The sequence below is a fragment of the Eptatretus burgeri genome, chromosome 4 (genome assembly GCF_056783735.1).
Source record: "Eptatretus burgeri isolate ZD-2024b chromosome 4, Ebu_testis_v1, whole genome shotgun sequence".
NCBI lineage: Eukaryota > Metazoa > Chordata > Myxini > Myxiniformes > Myxinidae > Eptatretus > Eptatretus burgeri.
In genome coordinates, this window is record NC_140964.1 from 31,275,943 (window position 1) to 31,295,942 (window position 20,000).

Genomic DNA, 20,000 nt, shown 5'->3' on the forward strand with positions numbered 1-20,000 from the left:
CTAATTAATCACATGACCTAATTATGGGGGACACGCCCTCGGTATGCCTTGTCCGAACCAGATCACTTTACCGGATCAGATGCAGCTGAGCGACACTGCCAAGGACATACCAGCTCAAAGGAAGGGTTCGTTGGGAATAAAGTCCTGGCTAAGTTAGGATACGGACCATGTTGGATCAATGAAAGATCAGACAAAAACGAGCTGGGAACATTTCTACAAAGGATTTATTAACAGGCAGGCGAGGAAAGATATGTGACATCGTGAATGTTGTTTATTTAATTGTTGCTGTAGCAGGAATAGGAAGAAATGTGAGAGGTGCGGCAATATACAAGCAACTTACAAAAGCAGACACATAGCAGTTATCCCAATATATTTCTTGTACAATCTTAACTTAAGCGTGGACAGCTGCCAAGACACACACACACACACACACACACACACACACACACACACACACACACACACACACACACACACACTCCGATGAAGAGGAGTTAATGAAGAGAAAAAGGAGAGGAGATGAGGCTCACGGTCTCTCAATACTTTGCACGATTACCTGACTGCGTCACCAGTACGTTTTTGGGGGATGCTCCGCGAGGCGATACCTCCCTGACAACTGTCGCTCGTCTCTTGCTTCGTGCAGATAGCGTCGGTCCAGAGAATGACATGACCATCCGGCATGAAGGGAGGGACTTGGGTGGAGTCCGAAGCAAGTGGGCGGAGAAGAGCAGCGGTGTGTTGAAGGCGGCGTCAGCAGGCGAATTGGAAAAGAAGGGCGGAGCCAGCAGCGGAATGGTTGGACTGTCGATCCCAAGCCAGACAGAACGAGCCGACAGGAATGAAGACAGGAACGACGGCAGGAACGACACACAGTTATGACACAGGAACGACACACAGGAACGACACACAGGAACGACACACATGAACGACACACTAGCGGCTCTGTGACCCGTCCTTTTATAGACCCCATGAAGTGGGGCGGGGGTGACGACCCGAAGCGATGTGTCGTCACCCGAAGCGGGCGCTCTGGTTGGGCCCCGGCCACCACACGGGCCGGCCGCCCTGATCGGAAGCGCGTCCACTTTACTTCCGGCCGGATGGTTCCAAGCTGCGGAATCGTCTCGCTCCAAACTCCGTGATATGAATCGCCTTGCACCGAACCCCATTCCGTGGTTGGCGCAGTTGGTACTGGTCAATGTGCCTGCTCCATCGTGCGCCACGTGGCCAGAGCGATCCGGCTGCACACCATGCCTCTGCCTAGTGGCAGTTGCATCGAGGCGAAGGTGCGGGAAGATGTCTGCCATCTGTGGGAGATATTTGTGGCTGTCATGGTGAGCGAAGACCGACAGCAAGACATTATTGTAACCCCATGAGCAGACCCGACCAAAGATGTGTGTTATTCGTGCCCCGTTCTGTACGATGATAAAGTATCACGGCTGCACGCGAGTCCGCCATTGTACGCATAGTCAGCGTGCGGGTCCGCCATTGCTCACGTGGTCAGCGCGCGGATCCGCCGCCATCGTGCATGCCCCGTACAGTGTGCGTGGGTCTGCCATCGTACACGTGGTCAGCGTGCGGGTCTGCCCGCCATCGTGCATTGTGTTCGCGGTTATCAGAGGTGGTGGGATGCATGGTGCCAGCCCTGATCTGTGTCAGGGAATTGAGGGAAAGGATTGGGTATAATTATTAGATGGAGATTCAGATTGAAAAGGGGACAGATATATTTATTAATGGAGATTTGGATTGAAGAATAGTATGCCGCATGCATACTGGATATTGTTAGCATTTGGTGTGTTGGTTATGCCTCTGATCACCTGAACAGTGGGTGGGAGGTCAGCACTGTGGGGCACGCACTCCGTGCAGTGCTGGCTTTTAGCTTTGGCTTCCAATGCTGCCCTTGGTCTTCTGTGAGGACGCATTCTTACGTGAAGGGCGCGGCTGTGATTTTACCGATGGATGTCCAAGCGTAGCGCCTGCTGGCCTCACGAAGACCCCTTTGCTTGGATTTACCTCAGGAATACAGAAGAAAGAATAGGAATGAGGTTCAGATATTTAATCAGACCTAGCTATGAGATTTACACAACGCACTGTCCCGTTCGACCCACTAGACAAGAAGGAAGGGACGATCTTAACATACATTAATGAAATAACTGACTGGGGACCACTGTATGTTGGCTGCTATTGGTTTTGGAGGGATGGCGTTTCCAGAACCACAATATATATATATATATATATATATATATATATATATATATATATATATATATATATATATATATATATATATATATATACATATATATATTTATATATATATATACATATATATATTTATATATATATATATATATATATATATATACATATATATATATATATATATATATATATATATATATATACATTTATATATATTTATATCTTCTTCATTCAGCTGCCCCCGTCAGGGGTCGCCACAGCGGATCATCCGTATGATCCGCATAGTGATTTGGCACAGGTTTTACGCCGGATGCCCTTCCTGACGCAACCCTGGTCGCCTCTTACGACACAGGGATATGGTACACCTATTTTAACCGGGGTATACACCGGCCCAATACACTGGTACTCACCAATTTTATATTTCGATTTTTATACATATATATATATATATATATATATATAATTTTTTTTGTGGTTCTGGAAACCGCATCCTTCCAACACCAATAGCAGCCAACATACAGTGGTCCCCAGTCAGTTATTTCATTAATGTACGTCCAGATAGTCCCTTCCTTCTCTTCTTGTACAGTGGGTCGAACGGGACAGTGCGTTGTGTGTGTGTGTATATGTTTGTATATATATATATATATATATATATATATATATATATATATATATATATATATATATATATATATATATATATATATATATATATATCTTTCTCTCTCTCTCCCCATCCTCACACCCCTCCCTCCCACAGTAAAGCAATATTTGGTGAGGCATAGCTCTCCCCACCTCCCCCCCCCCCCCTTCCTCACTCTTCCCCCTTCCTCGCTCTTCCCCCTTTCTAGCTTCCCCTCCCTCCTGCCTCCTCTCCCTCCTCTCTCTCAACCCAGGGATTCTGAGAGATGTGATGGCCAGTTTAACATCCATCCGAGAGATGACACACACATTGATGAATCACCCTGCCTGTGAAACACCGGGATGACTGTTTATAGCTGGGTCAGGATTCATACCCAGGCTAGACAGCTTAGAGCGAGCATGCATACCTCTCAGCTATCCTGCCCTGCCCCCCCCTCCTCCTTCCTCACTCTTCCCCCTTCCTCACTCTTCCCCCTTCCTCACTCTTTCCCCTTCCTCACTCTTCCCCCTTCCTAGCTTCCCCTCCCTCCTGCCTCCTCTCCGTACTCTCTCAACCCAGGTATTCTGAGAGATGTGATGGTCAGTTTAATATCCATCCAGAGATGACACACATTTATGAATCGCCCTGCCTGTGAAACACCGGGATGACTGTTTATAGCTGGTCAGGAATCAAACCCAGGCTAGACAGCTTAGAGCGAGCATGCGTACCTCTCAGCTATCCTGCCCTGATGTGAAGATTCATTGCTTTGGAAGTGAAAACATTTTTTACTCATTGTAATCATCGAATATATTTTCCCTTCTTAACACCAGAGATGTCCACATGGACAACTGCGCCGCAGTATCGTCATGGAAAGTTGTAGAGATCGAAGCTTGAAGAGTGCTTCAAGCAAGCTCTCCAATGATACGGTTGAAAAATATTTTTAAAACAATCATATAATTACCTCCACCACTGAAGGTGAAGGAGGTTATGTTTTCACCCCTTTCTTTCTGTTTGTTTGTTTGTGTGCAAGATATCTCAAAAAGTTGTGGACGGATTTGGATGAAATTTTGGGGACAGGTTGGGCGTGTCACAAGGATGAAATGATTCGATTTTGCTGAAGATCTGGATACAAGGATTATTTCGTTTTCAAGTGATTCTTCACCATTGAGAGATGGGGCTAAAAACGATGTGCAACATGATATTTCAAAAATGTATTGGAACTGATATGTTCTCGTGGATCAGGCTTTGCGTGGTGGAGGAATGCGCTCTACCGAGTGCCCTTCTAGGTTTTTTTTAATATATTAATCTACGCCGAAGTGACGGGTCATATAATGAAATATCGTACAAAAATGGGAAACGTGGTGTAAAATTAAATTGCATGTTTTCAGCAAGCCAGCTCCCGTCTGACGCACCGCAGAACAATGCGAGGCCAATGCAGACGAGTCGCCCCTGAACTTTTTCATTTAATTCAATTGATATGCAGTATTCAGTGATAGTGTGAATATTGTAGAGCGCTTGCAAAGTGGCTTAGGCACTCAAGGAAGAAATCAAATGAAATGGTTGAGAAGGAGCGGCTGGCTTGACAAATGATTAGAGATCGCTAATCTGTCATACGAAACAACACCCGGAGACGCCCAAAATGTGAAACTATGTCCGAATTTGACAAATGAACACCTTTTTTAGCAGTCGGAACTGCTGATAAGTTCCATTCTGGAGCTTAAATTTTTGGTTAGTTTAAGAGATTCTAGAGGTTATGGCATGTACGGAAATTAAATAAAGCCACGATCGCTGCCGTCTCTGGGCATTTATGAGTATTGCGATGTATCAGTGATTTGTAGGTATGATGATGAGGCATTCGATGATATGAGAAAGGAAAGTTAAAAAAAAAAATCGTTAAGAAATCATTGTGGCCTGGTCCAAACCAAGGTATTGATTGTTGAGCAGACTAAGAAAAAATGACGGCTTAAGACTCTTGCAACTGACAGAGGACTGATTCAGAAGGCACGCTGTCATCTTGGTAAAGCGTAATTTTTTTTTTTTTTGTGATGAGCACCCCTAAATTATCATCAAAAGGGGTGTTTAAATTAATTAAACCACCCAATTTTCATTCATGCACCACCTTGGAGTTCCCTTCGTATGCATGCTACGTTTGGAACCGCTAGGTTTCATGGTTTGGAGTTATTGAGGAGAGAGACGGATGGACTGACACACACTGACATTTATTATTATTGATGGTGTTAGTGCAAGGCAGATATGATGGACCACATAGTCTTCTCCTATGTCAAAATTTCGTTATTCCTTGTTGTCGGATTTTCCAAATAGCGTGGAAAGCATTTACATTCACCCACAACTTGCTACGTAACTTTAAGCTTGAATGAGAAACAAACCAGGAACTTTTATGTGACAAAGGCACGTAAACATGTTGGGAATAGCAGGTTCGTGGAATATACAGTTGTTTGAATGTTGTTTTTTTTTGTTCAGGAAAAAGTAGGTCAGTGTCTTTTACAAGACATTTGATGTCATTTATTGAGATTGGGGTAGCATACATACATCCAGTTTTCCCCAGACATGTCCTCCTTTTCGGTCCCTCAATCTCCGTCCAGCCGGATTTTTAAAATGTCCGGGATTTTGCCTTTTTTTTTTAAGGGATCCTCTTTTTCGAAGTGTCCCTCTCCAGTGTCCTTTTTTTGGGGGGATTGTCCCTCTCCAGATCTCTGGAGTGTCCTCCTGAGTGTCCTCTTTTTTTGTGTCTCTCTCTGGCGTGTCCTCTTTTTTTGAAGCTAAAATATGGCAAACATAATTGAGAAGCGTTCATTTGTTGAGAATCTTTCATGAGAACTGATTCCTCGGAGGTGATGGTGCTTTAACCTGCTCCTTGAGGATGTCTGAACATAAAGTCACAAAAACTTCATATGAGGAGGGTTTTTGCAATACGAGGGTTGGCATATCACGTAGTGGAACCGAAGGACAATCATTTAGTTGCTCTTGTTTTTGTTCCATGTACGGTGTATTTCTTAACCAGTCTTGCATCAGGCAAAGCTGAACACAAACACAAAGCAATCCTTATTGTCTGTCACACTCCAGCTTTACTTGGTGAAAGTATTTACCAAGTATGTTAGTCTGTAGCATCTGTTTATTTGTTTGTCACGGGATTTTTGTCCACAGTTTTGAAACAATCGTTCTGAATATTTTTTTGTGTTTGTAGGTGACCGACCAAGGACAGTAACGCATATTTTTAGTCAGGATCCGGATGCGGATTTGAATCCTGGAATTTTTTTGATGATCCTTTAACATTGGAAGATCGGGTGAATTAAAGTTCTACCCAGCATACAAATTTCTTATTTATTTATTTGATAATCAATTTTTTTTTTTTTTAGTTATTTAATTGTTACATTATGTTTTTTTTTGTTGTTGTTTATTTAATTAACTTACAATTACTTGTTTAATTTTTCTCCCCCAACAAAAAATTGTATTGGAGATACTTAATTAAAATACGATTCTTCGCAACACTGAGGATGAAATCATCAGTTTGTTTAGGGACCTTTCTCAACCGGATTCGGATGCTGGAAATTTTTTTTAATGATCCTTTAACACTGAGAGATAGGGCACAAATTCAAATTTTTGACAATTTCTCAGAAACATGATCCCCATAATAAACAACAGGTTTAAAGTGAAATAAAATAATAAAACTGCAACAGCATCAAAATTTATCACAGTTGGCTTGCCAACAAAACTGCAGTACGGTATATCAAATTCAATATAAATTAACAACAATTTATTTACTTAGCGAAAGTATTTCACCAAGTGTCGCTCGATGAGTAATTTCTAGTTATGTTTGTGCCTGTCCGATCCCTTATATCTTGTATATATTGAGAACGGAACATTGTAGTGCCACCAAACTTGGAAGACGTAATGGGGGCCCCATGGGGAATGTCATGGAGGAGGGGGGTGGGAAGGGGGGGTTTGCGATTAGGAGAAGGTGGCGATTTGGAGGGATAGTGGAGGAGGCAGCAGGAGAGATCTTTGTAATGTCTTATGTGATTGCAACTAAATTTAGCAAGCACTTTGGGGTTAATGGGGAGTAAAATAGTGTGGAGTGGGGTAAGGGATCGGGGTCCTGTTATTCATGTCAGTCCTACGGGCCGCAGCGCTACCAAGCGTGTCTTGCATCATGGGGGCCCCTTGGGGGGATTTATGGTGAAAAATTAATTTAATGGCTTTTATCGATTTTTCATTTTCATGGGAGGGCAAATCCCTGAAAAGACTTCAGTGATCACCACCAAACTTGGAAGGGATAGTGTAGGCTCCTTGGGGGGTTAATTGTGAAAAAAATGAAGTTTTTAACTTTGATAGATTTTGAGATTATTTAATTAAAAGGAAGGAGGGGGTGGAGTAGGGGGGAGGGTAATCTATTTAACCGCTGTAATTGATCATTGCCAAACTTTTCAAGGATAGTAGGCCCCCATGGGGAGAATAATTGGGGACGAGGCGGTGGAGGTTTTGGGAAGGGGATCGTTTGTGGTCTTGAGAACATTGGGGCGTAGCATTCTTCGATACTTGTTCTTTTTCTTGTTCTTGTTGCAGATTTATTGAGAAACGGGCCTTTCGTCTCCAGCAGCTACCGCCTACGGCAGTAATTATGGTGACTTTCCTGTAAGCTTCTGTGTTCCGCCGCAGCGTCCAAAATCCGGTAATTGCACCTGTACATGAGCAACCTCGGTTTGGTGTTTTGCTGAGTGTGCATCAGACAAAAGATCAGCCCGGCCCGAACCGACGTTGACCTCTGCAAAAGTTTGATGCAAAGGCAAGAAATGGGCGAATGATAAGTTGATGAAATACCTCGCCAGTAGACGTACGAGCGATGATGGCAATGCTACGAGTACGTATATTTGCCTAAAATTCATTAACGCTGCCATTGCACCACTTGTCTCCCCGTGACATCACTGAAACTGCATCCAAAAATTCCACAAAATCACATACTCACATCCAAATGGTGTTATGAACGATTTTTCGATGAGACAACTAGTCTGCGAAACCTGTATAAAGTTTCTCTTTGGAAACTTGTGTATTGATTAAAATAGACCTGCATTAAAGAAGGATCCAGGGGGAATGAAGACCTCAGGCCTTGGTACCTTAGAGTTTGCAAAAAAAACTTTTGATCACTCGTTATTACAAAGTAAGGGGTGGGTGGGGAAGAAAGGAGGAATTGAAACGCCATCTTCATTCATTGCCATGTAAACCAAAGCATAACGGAATGCTTGATGGACAGTGGCGTTGTTGTCCGCAAGCGTCTCGTTCCTCTCCACGTACGTGTTGCTCAAAAAAGAAAAATTCAGAAATCCAAATTGTATACTACCTCCTTCTCGCACTGTAGTCTATTATAATGTTTGAGTCTTATAGGGTTGGACACCCAGCCTCATTGGATCTCTTCTTAGTCAGTAACTGCTGTGACTGCCCCCACGACGCTTCATGAGGGGTCTCCACTGACCGATGAGATTTCATTTCTTGAGCTTATGAGTCATGTCATGGTCCCCCCGACATTTGGCATGTAAACGCACAAAACAGATTCTGATTCTGAAGTGCCATACTCTGTTACAGAGTGTTGGTGCTGCCGAAGCAACTTCTTGGCAAGGGTTAAACAGGGTGGATTACCAATGCCTTCTCAGCGGTAGCTAGGGCAGGAATTTGGAACTTGTTCATGGTGCCGGCGATGGCCCACCTACTATTCGCGAAGGACACCGTGTGATCTTTAACGTACACCAACGAACTCCGGCAGACGGGCTGCCCAGTTTAACGTTTATCCGAGGGACTCCACACACATTGATGAATCACCATTCCTGTAGAACACTGGGATAACAGTTTATAGCTGGGCCGGGATTACAACCGAGGCAAGATCGCTTTGAGGCAAATGCGTGTACCTCTCGGCCATCCTACCAGCTGACAAGCCAAATAAGAAGGGTGAAAAAAAAACCTTGTGCAAGGAACTCTTCGGCATGGTTGCCATTGTTACCGAGGTCAGCCGAGCATCGTCAACCCCGAACAAAGGAGGGATGCATTATAGGATAAGTGCAAACAGTTCCGATCACCATTCCCCTATGTACGAGGGCGAATATGTTTCAGTATGAAAAACTAACGACGAGTTGAGGCCTAGTCGTGGAATGAAGAGTACTATTCCACCTTTTTCTCATTTGCTTTCAGCTTGGAGCCTGTTATAAAGACCACAGCCACACATATATCATGTGGTATGAAAATATGCCACAGGTAAACGGCCTCACTACATTATCATTATCGACTCGCGGTAGAGATCCTTTCTTTTGCTAATAAGCACTCGGGGAATTTGAAGCGGTGTTGTTTTTAACAAGCTTTACTAATGGCTTCAGCCTTCAGTAAAAGCGTCTCTTTGAGCTATGTGTAGAAGGAATCCGAGTTTTGAATAAAGTGCCGCAGATTGTCTGGCATCCCCTCCACGGAACAATGTCCATCGGGATCGCTTGAATACCTGTTTAAACTCGTGCACTCTATTGTGTTTTCCAAAGGCTCTTTTTCACTGTATTGCAAAATGGACAAATGATACTTTGATGATAAAGGATGTTTAACTTTCTTGATGTGCATACAGGTAGTGGACAAAAAAACTGGAAACGCCACTGTGAAGTCGCTTAATAGGGTGTTGTACCACCACGTGTGGCCAGTACGGCCTGTATGGTCCGTGGCATAGATTCCACCAATGTCTGGAATTCTGCAGGAGGGATGCGGCAAGTCAATCAACTCACATCTGTTTGATGGAGGTGGAAAACGCTGTTTCAGGCGTCGTTCCAGAATATCCCATAAATGCTTGAGTAGGTTCAGATCTGGTAACTGAGAAGGCCATGTCATATGGATAACATCAGTGTCATGTTCATCAAACTATTGGGCGACTACATGTGCTCTGGAGATGAGGGCATTGTGGGTCTCCTCTTGCAGCCATGCTAGCCATAATTATCGGCAACCCGGCCTGTGCAGCATTTTTTTATACATGACCCTAAGCATGCCGAGATGTTATTTGCTTCATTAACACAGGGGCCACAACTGTGTGGAAGCCGTTACTTGATGTCCTCCATTTATCCTGATATTGACGGAGAGCTGGAGAGATGGTCGAGAGATAAGCACACTCGTCTCTGAGCTGTCTGCCTATTGGGTCCACAGGGGCATGGTAGTGCTACTGATGCAGTGCCCTCTAGGTTAGCGCAGGAATTTGGAATTTGTTCAGAGGTGCTGGCGAAAGCTTACCTCCTCTTCATGAAGGAGACTGTAGGATCTTTAACGTCCACCAAATAATGCCGGCAGACGGGGTACCCAGCTTAATTTCCATCCGAGGGACCACACACACTTTGAAGAATTGCCCTATTTGTGAAACACCAGGATGACAATTTATAGCTGGGTCAACATTAGAAAGGCAAGAGGGCTGAGAGGCGAGTGTGCGTACCTCTAGGCTATTCTGCCAGCCCACAATCATCGTATACTTACTGTACAGTCTGCACCATGCGACAGAGGGTCGTAAAGTGCCCCCCCCCACCTCCTTTACAAAAGTTTCCAAGCCAAAAATACAGCTCAATTATATTCCATCGGCATCATGACGAACACCTCTGCCGAGTTCCGCCGCACAAGCATTCCTTCACGGCTTGTGGAGATGAAGGTTAATGCCTTTGTCCGAACAAATGCATTTTGGAATATTGAAATTGGCATACAGAAGACACGAACAACTACAAGAGCAAAGAGACAGAGACAATTTTGGATGGGGAACAAAATCTTCTGATTTTGAAGCTCTCCGTGAACGTAAAGCAATCAACTGTCTTCCACAAGCAGCAGTAGTGCTCAGAAGGCACCACCAACACACATCCCATATACGATTAAAATGGCGTTGAGCATGTAGCCGATACATCAGCATCCACTGCAGCAGTGGCACTGTCTACTGTTCTGTGTGCTTGTGCATACTAAACCGGTAATAGATACTGCATATGGTAATGCGGACTTGCATTACTGACCTGAGCTGTCAGGTGGTTGTCGTCGATGTGATCCCTGGTTGAACGCCCAATTTGCAAGTTCGTTGAAATTATCCCACAGAGTCTGGGTTCCGTCGAGCACCGTGCGAGCGTACCATGGCTTCAAAAACTTTCTGCCAGCCTTCCATATGCGTACACAAATGAAAAGTATATTTTTTAAAAAATTGTTTTTTTTTTGTCTTAGATCTCAAGAGAAAATAGTTAATATCAAAAAAGGAGGCAACCGTAAAAAAAAAAGGGGGGGGTTAAGTTAGCTGTCTTAAGATCTCAGTCTTGAGTTTGAGCCCTTGTCATGCCGTTAAGTAACACCAGGTGGGTTGACTCAGCCTGTCATCCTTCCGAGGTCGATAAAATGAGTGACAGCTTCCTGGAAACAGGGGGAACTGCGTCAGCAGCACAGATGCGCTCCCAGCAATGATGCAACCAGCAGCCACAGGTTGTGTATGAAATAATCAATAATTGTGATGTCGTATGCATTGCATTGGAAAATTACATTCCAAAATGTAATTGCATGTTTAATCTGCATTTTGCAGTTTATGTTTAAACTTTATTCAAAGTTTAAATAACTCTGTAACAAAGGTGATAGCAAACTCGACAAATAAAAACCAAAAAAAAAATCCTTTTTCTGTTCAAGTACAAAGGACATTCATTGTTCCTTTATACCTGATGCAAAGAGTGCTGCTCGCCTGGTGTCTGTGTTTCCTGTCCAGTGACATCATTAAGTTGATGGATCCAAAGAATCAACATCACACACACAACTTAGTGGCAGAACAAAAGTATAGTGGTTTTATATATATATATATATATATATATATATATATATATATATATATATATATATATATATATATATATATAAATGTATATTTATATATATACATGTATATAAATGTATATTTATATAAATATATATATATAAATGTATATTTATATAAATATATAAATGTATATTTATATAAATATATATATATATATATAAATGTATATTTATATCAATATATATATATATATATATATATATATAAATGTATATTTATATAAATATATATATATTTATATAAATGTATATATATATATTTATATAAATGTATATATATATATATTTATATAAATGTGTATATATATATATATATATATTTATATAAATGTATATATATATATTTATATAAATGTATATATATATATATATATATATATTTATATAAATGTATATATATATATATTTATATAAATATATATATATATATATATATATATATATTTTTTTTTTATATATATATATATTTATATAAATGTATATTTATATAAATGTATATATATATATATTTATATAAATGTATATATATATATATTTATATAAATGTATATATATTTATATAAATGTATATATATATATATATATATATATATATATATATATATATATATATATATATATAACATCAGCAATTAATATACAACACCATGTCATTTCTGGTTTGCAACCAGTTTAAAACGATTAAGGAGATACTATACGAAGGTATAAACACAAGATAACCCTTGCAATGATAAATCTGGAAAATGTAACATTTTTTTTAAAATGAAATGTACTTCTGGAACCATTGAGGGTGGGGGCAAGGATATGTCCTCCCACCTGCATTGGCAAAGATGGCGTAGTGCGATATACTGAGGTTTTGTTACCTGATATAAGCTGTTAAGTTGTACTGGGTTATGACATGTGCTGCGTAAGTTATAGATCAAACCCAAACGATATATTATTTCACACACACACACACGCACACACACACACACACACGCACACACACACTCTCACTCTCACTCTCTCACACACACACACACAGCCAAGGCATAATGGCTGCTGTGCTCATGTACCAAGCGCTACTTTGAAGGCCCACAGTGCTGGAAATGAAGTACCAAGTGCCAACCGTAGCTCCAATATAATATATACAATGCAAAAAAGGGAAAGTCGCAGGTCCGAAGTCTAAAGCATTTTACAAAAAAGTGTCCAGTGCCTTGTTATCCAATTCCAAGTGCTGGTTCTGACATAGCTCAGTGCGTGTAAATGGCGTCGGCCATTCAGAATCGTCTTTCAACCAAAGAGAGACTTTGGAGGAATGGGGTTGTTCCAGGATGCAATGGCTGGTAGTTTGGTCTTAACAAAAGCCATAAGTATGTGACTTCAATCCTCTGCAGTCTCGAACCTGGTGACCTCCTCTGCAACCTAATTTCTCCTTCGTGACTCTTACAATGCAGACAACGCATGCATAGCCTGCGACAAGGCAGATCAAACGGAGTCCCCCAGCCTCACGAATGATGTAAGATCGGAGTAGCAGAGGCCATTTCTCACTGTATCGACATGTAAGGCCAGCTGAAAGAGCTGCCAGACAAAAGCATATCTCTGATCAGAGTCTCAATCGGCGTCTTACCGACAAGCCGAACGAAGAATAATTGTTCAATGACCGACGATGAGACGGATCGCAGGGAAGGAAGCCGGAGGAGTAAGCGCCCAAAGCGACTTGGCTGACCTGGATATTGTGCCCGAACATATTCTTCGAGAGCACATTGAGACTTCTCCTGCAGTCCCTCAACATGTGCCGTGTCTGAAAGACCACAGGCATCTGCAAGAGACAAGAAAAGGTAAGGTGAGTTGACACTACAATCCTGACCATGTTCATGTATAGTTTATGCACAACGAACGTTTATTTCTTGCATTTTGTCAAGGATTTGTATTGTAGTTCCATTTAATATACAGTAATCTCCATACAGGGCACAGTTGCATCCCTTTCATAGACACCCCATTATTTGGAGATGACGGTGAGGTCCATACAACATATTTGAATCAACCTGTGCCTATGGGTCACACAGGTTGCATTACACTGAAATAATTCACGTGAAACACTTTCCCCAATTCCACTCCCCACTTTTGGCAGTATGGGCAATTATATTGCTCTTGTTATTTTATGCACAAACTATTCTCATTCGTTAAAAGCATCCATATGTAGTGCACCGTGTTTCCCTTTACCAGAAATGGACACTCCAACGTCGTCTCCCACTTCTTTTCCTGCTGCATGCCATTTTCGTTATTTCACTAACATGCTTCACTTTCTTCTTCACTCTACTATCTCTGCAGTGATGGGCATAGCATACCGTTCTTCTTCTTGACGACAAGTAAATTGCACGCTCTACGATTGAGGTATAACTTTGCACATCATTACTGCACAACGCTTCACCTGATGATCTGTTCGACACCAACGCACTCACTGTATGTAGCTTGCAACAACATCGCTGCTTCTGTTCTAACAACGTATCGAATCAATATAATTTAAAACTATATTTTCATTTAAAAAAAAAATCTGCTTCATCTCGAAGCTATTTCCCCAAATTCAATTCTCCTGCATAACTCGGACTGCCTTTGATGCTTCTGATTGTGCAAGATGTTTGGCTTTGGGTCAATAGAGTTTGGGTCAGCAGTTTGGACTCTCATAGAATCCCTTGCTGTTTTGGGGTAGTTTGTACGATTGTATGTCGGAACGATTATCTTCACAAGGGGGCGGATGAAAGAGGATGCCTGGAGCGGTGTGATTGTGACGCACAAGAAGAAACTTGTATGCTCGTTTCCAAAACGAAAACGCTCGTATACTTCGCACATGTTGAGAAAGCTACGGTTCGGATAATGATCGTTAGATTGCAAATGCAATTCTTCTGAACATGTGCGCACATTTGTGGTTTCTTTTCCAAATAATAGAAATTGAATGCAGCCCTCGATAATGCAAAACGTCAAATTATTTTGCACCGATATAATATGTGGCAACATTTGCAAGTGTTTTTAGTTTAAAAAAAAATTATTATAAAAGACATAAGAATTGTTTGCCCTTATAGACTGGAAGAGATTCCAGTATTCCAGACATGCGTGCATGCATGCACGCCATGGCAAGCTGTATTGCACGGAACACCAAACCGTGCACCATGTCGGAGTGTGCATCTCCATAAGCCATGACCGAGGATCACTGACCAAAAGGGACAGTGTGCAATAGTCACGCGTGCTTGTAAAAGGTTCGATCAACACAAGTAGATGGCAGACCGTTTCGGACTTCCAATTGAGTGTCAGCAGGATGGTGATGAGACCAAAGTAAGTCAAGTACCATCAAGAAAATGGTACAGAAGAAGAGCAAATGTATATATCGATAGAATTTATTTATTTCTGCTTACAAGAAATTGCGAGAAGAGGCAGCAGAGAAGGGGTTTCAATCTCAAGGTGAAGTTTGGAAGAGGGCATACGAAAGAAGAAAAATAAAATTAGGTACAGGCATTTGCAGACAGAGCAAGCATGTAAGGTGGAATTGTTTCCTGTAGCACTTGCGTTCTCTCCTTCGATAGGTCCCGACACCTGCTCCGACCAGTTTTGTCGGCTGCAGGAGCAAGGTCGGCACGACGCCCGTTAAGCCCTTGCTCGTCCGCGCGCGACAAGACGCGCTCCATCGTGAAACTCGTCTTGATGAATGCACGCAATATGCAGCTAGTCCTGATGATTGTGCGCACTTCGCGGTGACTCCTGACGATTGTACGCATCATGCGAATCGTCCTGACGAGTGCATGCACATCGCGACCGGTGCTCATGATTGCAAGCACCAAGTTTGCATTGTGATGTTTATATGAGACAGTGCAGCCCGATTGCACAGCTCAAGGGGACCGGTGTCCCAGGGCACACCACTTTGCAAGGCAGCACTTGGCAAATCCGAAAATTAAGCGCGTTGCTGTCGGTGGTGCATATTATATCGGAGTCAACTTTATTTTCGAAAAACTTCTGCAACATAGCTCGTGACGCATGGGCGTGCACGAGGCCAGAGCATGAGTTATGCAAACCTTAGTGGCTGCTGTTTAATAGCCTCTCGTTTTGCTAAATGTATATTATTTTAACAGATAGACAAGTTTGCAACCGTTTCAACAAGATCCGGATTGTGAACCAAATCTGAGGTCGATTGACATGCGCGCGGCGATGTCTACACCCCAAAGCGAATCTCAAACTCAGCGGAGTTTGTGCGACAGAGGGATCGCTGCGCGCCCGAGCGGGAGAGTAATTTGTCACCTCCCAAAATAATTGAAGAGCCTAACTGCGCCACAGCTGTTAACACCGCTTGGGGCGACAAGTTAGAACGGACGTCAAGTGCCTTGTTAAAAAAGACTCCGGAGCCGCAATCAATAAGGCTTATAGTTTCAGAACCACGCGTGGTGTGATGCGACTCAAGACTGTGAATCGACTTTGGAATTCTTGGCGCTGTGGATTGACTTTATCGAAAATGGAAACTGCGATAATTTGCAGTCACCGAACCGGGCCGTCATCTCGGATCTCCATCCAATACACAAATGGTCATTTGAATGCAGCGTAACGATGGTATTGTAAAAGTCTCAATGAACAATCAGTTTGGGTAAGTTGTCTTGGTTTCATTTAGTGTTGAACATTACCTTGCAATACAAGAAGAAGAAAAAAAATTTAAACAGCCAATAGGGTAATGCAACAAAATATCTATTCGGAGATAACGCAATACCAAGCAGTCGTCATATGCATCAGAAAATAAATTTGAAATTTGATGACTGCTTCATACTCAGGGCTTTCATCGCATGGCTGTCACATTAATTTACGAGGGGCGTTCAGAGGTTCTTGGAATGGGTCTTCACAATAGTCCAATACATCCCAACGGTTTTTTTCCCCAATATGTAAGTATATATCATTAGTAACGAATGCCCTTTATAAACTGTATAGTCCGAGACTGCACCTGCTAAACACACTCGCATATTACATACCAGCCACGACGTTTCACCCACCTTCCTGTCTAAAAAGCACTTGTTTGTTGACGTTAAAGACCACATTGTACCTTTTAAAAGAGTAGGTTTTTGGGTCGATACCCTAGCCAAATTTCAAATTTTGTCTTTGATCACAATGAGCACAAAGTGGGCCTGGGGTGGGTGAGGAGGATCGATCGTAAGTCAAATCCCTTAGCCCCATCACTCGTAATGATGTAACTCGAAGATTAAATTGGTAACTGAATCCAGATAAGATTGTGCATTTGCTATGTAGTGAAATACTGTGTGCATTATTGGAGGTGATTTTTTTTTCTTCATAATTGATCATATATCCGTATATCTGTTAAAAGGTTTTTTTTTAAATATTAGTGTTTCCTGAACTCGTGTGAGTATCTCATTTGTGTCACTTATTGAGTGCACAGCACACAGTCATAGAACCTTTTTTTGAAACCAGAAAGAAGTTTATAAAAAAAACACCTTTAAAGAACATTAAACCATCGTAATGATCATTACATCCATCCAAAAACAATACAAGACTACATGGACATCATGATGGATAGAGCATCAGTCCATGTTGATACCTGCTTATGTTGTGAAGTCTTTATTCAGGGGGATAGAATGGTTGACAATGTGAAAGTAGTTTATAGGCACGATGTTCAATCCCAAGTGACTTTTACGATTCCCATCAATACAAGTACAAGATGCAGCGAAGAGATTGAGCAAGTATGTTTTTTAAAATATTTTTGTCTCCCGCCCCTCCGATAAGGTCGGAGATGGGGGACATTAAAATGAGCTCCGTCCGACCGACGGATCACCTGTCCATGTACTTTTGTGTACTCAATATTTCAAAAACCGTCGAACATTTAGCTTTTGTATTAAAGATATCTTATCCTCATGACATTGTCTCAACCTGATTGGATCACGGCTGTGACTGGCTGAATTGTGTTACATGGCAACCATCTCGTTGACTTGGCTTGCGTACGTGATATATCACACACCATTCGAGATTTAGGTCTCTTATTACACAGATCTATTCCTCATACCACCCTGAAGGTGGAAGGAGGTTATGTTTCATCTTGGTGGTTCACAGACAGGATGATTCAACAATGTGTGTGTGCCATCCTTTCACATATGCACTCTACCGAGTGCCATTCTAGTTACCTCTGCCCACCGAAGGTGGATGGAGGTATTGTTTTCACCCATGTCTGTCTCTTTCTATTTGTCTGTCTGTAAGCAGGATATCTCAAAAAGTTGTGGACGGGCTCAGACGAAATTTGGTGGAGAGGTTGGGTGTGTGACATGGACGAAATTATTCGATTTTAGTGAAGATCCGGATCCGGATCCAGATACTCAAATTTATTTAGTGATTCTTCACCATTGAGAGATTGGGCCCAAAATGATATACAGTACAGCACGATATCTGAAACAGTTATAGACGGATTTGGACGAAACTTGGTGGACAGGTTGGTTGTGTGACAAGGACGAATTGATTCGATTTTGGTGAAGATCCAAATCCTAATACAAGAATTCTTGAAGTGATTCTTCACCATTGATAGATGGGTCCAAAAACTAAATATAGCATGATATTTCAAAAATTTGTGGACGAGTTATGACAAAACTCGGTGGTTGAGTTGTGTAGGTGACAAGAACAATCCAATTCGAGTTTGGTGAAGGTCCGGATCCAGAGCCGGCCTACCAGTGGGATACGAAATGTAAACTATTCAGCTTGGCAGAGGTATGTGCTTTACCGAGTGCCGTTCTAGTTCAGTTCTGTGTTGGTGAAGAGCGCCAAATGTGCTTTTAAAGGTTTGATATTAATTGGACGAGTGGTTCCCAAGTTACGGCCATTTATTTGTCAACCAATGACAGGACAACACAATTCTTCATTTGATATGACGTCACAATTGACGCTGGGGACCTGAGTATGTTTCCCAAGTTATGGCCATTTATGATACGGTTGGTCCAATCTAATTGAAATAATGCCCCAATCCAGTCGTCGTTTACGCACCTACGGGCCCGCCCCTATGGGCCCATACTAGTCTCAAAAAGTAATGGAGGGATTCAAACAAAACTTGGTGGACAGGATGGATGTGTCGCAAGGATGAATTGCTTTGATTTTGGTGAACATTCAGATTTGGATCCAGTGACGAGAATTTTTTTAATTATCGAAGTGATTCTTCACCACTGAGAGATGTGGCCAAAAACGATATGCGGCACGGTATTTCAAAACGTCGAGGACGGGTTACGACAAAAGTTGGTGAATGAGTTAAGTAGGTCACAAGAACAAGCTGATTCGATTTTGGAAGTCCGGATCCAGATCCAGCCTATCAGTGGTATACTTAACGTAAACTGTTCAGCCTGGGAGAGGTATGCGCTCTACCATGTGCCGTTCTAGTTGGACTCATAAAATAAATTTTCAACATGGGAAAGTGTGGGAAACGTTAAATGGAGAAGGAGGATGACAGGTGAAACACCTGCCTGTATGTTCGACCTTCGGACCTTCATTTAACTGGAGTGAAAATCCACCAGACTTTGAATATCGATTCGGTGCAACTCGAGACATAACTGATTAAAATTCCAGCTTCAAGCCACGAAGCGTTTTCGAGCTATCGTGTTCGCAGACAAAGAAAGCAACACCGACTCGCGCGACTAACACAGTGAGACTTTGCGGTGGACAAGTCTCACTAATAAGTCAAATGCAACTCAAAGACTATTATACGGATAACACCGTTTTCTGGGAAGTAATTTTCAGTAAAATGCAGTTAAACAACTTTACTTTTGTAATCTTGTATAAAAGTGTTCAACATCCATTCATTCATGAGAGTGTTTGCATCATTTCTGGAGGTGACGTGGCTATGCCGTAGATTACAGTGGGATTATGAATTTGGCTGGGTACCTACGCACAATGCTCTACTCTTTTGAAAAGGGATCTCAAACATCCACCAACTGATGTTAGCAAATGTGACAGCCAGTGTAACATCCCCTCCACAGGACGGGGTACTCATTGATGGAATACCCTCCATGAGAAGTGACAGAATGACCTGGGAATCTGTTCAACGTCAATGCACCGAATAGATACAATATTTCCCTTGATTCATCTCATCAGCAGATCGAATGTAACCTTCGTGAGATAGCTTGACCAAGCAACCAACAATTTGATGATATAGTGAAAGGGCCTGCAGGTGAGCAAGGAAATAATTTCAATTTCAAAATTCAGAATTTTCAAAAACACTGAGATGTCTTTCAGTAAACCCCTCCTGTGCTTTGACTCTCAGAATCCAGGCTGACTGCACATCTTGTTCCTCTTTTCTCCCATTTGTTAAACTCCTTCCTGAGCC

At 42.1% G+C, this 20,000-nt stretch overlaps 2 protein-coding genes and 1 long non-coding RNA gene across 11 annotated transcripts in view; 1 reads left to right on the forward strand and 2 right to left on the reverse strand.

Moving 5' to 3' along the window:
• The window catches only part of LOC147027731 (uncharacterized), a 2,198-nt gene extending 158 nt beyond the window's left edge, over positions 1-2,040 (reverse strand). The window contains exons 1-3 of the long non-coding RNA XR_015056898.1: positions 1,815-2,040; positions 1,494-1,647; positions 1-1,304 (exon numbers count right to left, since the gene is read on the reverse strand). The exon at positions 1-1,304 is cut by the window's left edge and continues 158 nt beyond it. This is a non-coding gene — a long non-coding RNA (uncharacterized LOC147027731). The remainder of the gene's footprint in view (positions 1,305-1,493; positions 1,648-1,814) is intronic.
• ARB2A (ARB2 cotranscriptional regulator A) overlaps positions 1-7,891 on the forward strand; it is a 198,105-nt gene extending 190,214 nt beyond the window's left edge. Inside the window, exon 12 of the mRNA XM_085877285.1 lies at positions 7,406-7,891. The gene's annotated coding sequence lies outside the window, so the exon portion shown is untranslated. The remainder of the gene's footprint in view (positions 1-7,405) is intronic.
• Positions 7,892-12,624: 4,733 nt separating this feature from the next.
• The window catches only part of LOC147027732 (nuclear receptor subfamily 2 group F member 1-A), a 109,596-nt gene continuing 102,220 nt past the window's right edge, over positions 12,625-20,000 (reverse strand). For all 9 annotated transcript variants that reach the window (XM_085877299.1, XM_085877291.1, XM_085877294.1 and 6 more), the window contains one exon: positions 12,625-13,478. In XM_085877299.1, the coding sequence (XP_085733425.1) occupies positions 13,204-13,478 (275 nt within the window). In that variant the 3' untranslated portion in view covers positions 12,625-13,203. The remainder of the gene's footprint in view (positions 13,479-20,000) is intronic.